Source organism: Apaloderma vittatum, unplaced genomic scaffold (assembly GCF_000703405.1).
Source record: "Apaloderma vittatum isolate BGI_N311 unplaced genomic scaffold, ASM70340v1 scaffold28003, whole genome shotgun sequence".
NCBI classification, from domain to species: Eukaryota; Metazoa; Chordata; class Aves; order Trogoniformes; family Trogonidae; genus Apaloderma; species Apaloderma vittatum.
The window spans coordinates 7,099-9,014 of NW_009709070.1; the positions used below are offsets into that span (position 1 = coordinate 7,099).

A 1,916-nucleotide genomic window follows, 5' to 3' on the forward strand; every position below is an offset into this window, starting at 1 on the left:
GTGCCGCGTCGCCCCCCCGTGTGGCGAGGAACAAACCGCGGCGCTCAAGTCTGCCCGCTCCTACCTGGCATGACTGTTTTCTCGCAGGCAACGCATTTGGAGGAGAATTCGCTGCAGTAGCAGTCATTGCACAGCAGCTCCTCGCCTTGGCAGGTGAACGGTTCATCGGCCAGAGAACGGTCACAGCGGAAGCAACGGAAGCAGTGCTCGTGGTAATGGCGATCCTCATAGTATAGCTCCTGGGGAGGACAGCAGAGATGAGGAGGGGACCCGTCGCCCCAGGGAACCGCCCTGCCCGGACGCAGGCTTCCGTACTCACTCTGCAGTCGTGGCCGATCAGCTCTTTGCACTCGTCACAGGTGTTGGCAAAGTGGGCGTCGTAGCAAGGGATGCAGTACGGGCCGTTGTCCATCTGGATGTACTTGCGTCCATACAAGGACTCCTTGCAGTTGTCGCAGTCAAAGCACTCTGTCATGGTGCCAGTCTGAGGGCCTCCTCCACCTGCTAGGAGATCAGCAGAGATGCTGGGTCAGTATCAGCTTACCCTCCCTGAGATGTCCCTCACAGCCCTGCCACTTCCAGAGGGCAAGGACTACGAATCCCTGCGCTGAGGCAACAAACAGCCGCTATCAGGACAGGGCAGATCTAAGCTCCTGCACCTGCTCTGGGGCTGTACGCACTTCCAAAAAAGCCCGCAGACACTCAAAGTCTGGGGCAAGTCTTGCTTCAGGTTTATACTCAAGTTCAACAGTTGGAGCACTTAGGCATCAATCAGAGAAACCTAGACACGCAAGCACACATCTGGGCTTCTCACTGACCACCTCCTTGCTGGGAAGCAAAGTGTAAATGATGACCAAAAGAGAAAATTTTTTTGCATGAAAAGACAACAGGGCTGTGCAAATGCTGAGTAGGTGCACCTCCACTGTCACATCAGAGAGCCAGCCACCTTGAGGGAGATCTGTCTACCAGACTTTCGGAGACACACACTCAACCATTAGCATGGCCCTGGACCAACAGCGAGATTCCCCCTGACAGCCTGTGAGCTGATGCTCTGCCTGACAGGGCTGTCAGCGCTTCAAATTCTGGAACTTCTCCAGAGCTGTAAAGCAGCTGCTCCACAGGGAAGCAGAAATCAGGCAACCCACATGGTGCCCAGCTATGAAGCCACATCCCAACAAACTGTTTTGCACATGTTGCTCCAACTACAAACACTCTTCAGGGAGAAGGTGTTGGTCAGGGTGGGTGTTACAAACAATAGAGGTGTTGGGGTTTTGCATACAGGAGATCAGACAGCTCTCACTGCCCCTTGTCTTCCCAGACAAGAGGTTTGAAGAACTATTTTGCTTTCTTTGGAGCACTGGCTCCAGAATAAGAGTATCTTCCTTCTGTTTGGTTTAATCTGGTTATTCCTAAATAATGAGTTTTCCACTTGCAAAATCACACCCTTCTGTAACACAGGTTGCTGTCAAGTGTAGACAAGCCCACAGAATTACATCTCGGCAGTCAGCTGCAGAGCGCTGCATGCTGCAGTTTTCTTCTTGAACGCACCCACTTCAGAAAGAGCTATTATGGCTCAATCTACAGTTTAGTACTTAATGGGACAGGTTGTTCACTGCCAGCCCCGTGCCTCCCTCCTGGGGCTCCCTGGCCAGCTCCCTTAGGCTGGGAGGCAGCCCCGGGGCCAGGAGCTGACCCAGACAGCTCTGACTCACGCACCGAGCTCCCCAGGGCTATTCTTGGTGGAGCCACACAGCTCCCAGCTGTTGTCAAACCTGGTATGTGCCGATAGGACCGCGGGTGAATAAATCTAGTGTTCCCACATGGCTACGTGACCAAGAGAGGGGGAACAAAGTCCCTTTTCAGGCACTCTCATTACCCAGCTGCTGCCTCGCTGTCCACCCAGCGCCCTCCGGCGC

General features: G+C 54.1%; 1 protein-coding gene across 2 annotated transcripts in view; it reads right to left on the reverse strand.

The window, feature by feature from the left end:
- FHL3 (four and a half LIM domains 3) overlaps positions 1–502 on the reverse strand; it is a 3,497-nt gene extending 2,995 nt beyond the window's left edge. For both annotated transcript variants that reach the window (XM_009866799.1, XM_009866798.1), the window contains exons 1-2: positions 320–502; positions 65–239 (exon numbers count right to left, since the gene is read on the reverse strand). In XM_009866799.1, coding sequence (XP_009865101.1) covers positions 65–239; positions 320–475 — 331 coding nt within the window. In that variant the 5' untranslated portion in view covers positions 476–502. The remainder of the gene's footprint in view (positions 1–64; positions 240–319) is intronic.
- Positions 503–1,916: the final 1,414 nt, after the last annotated feature.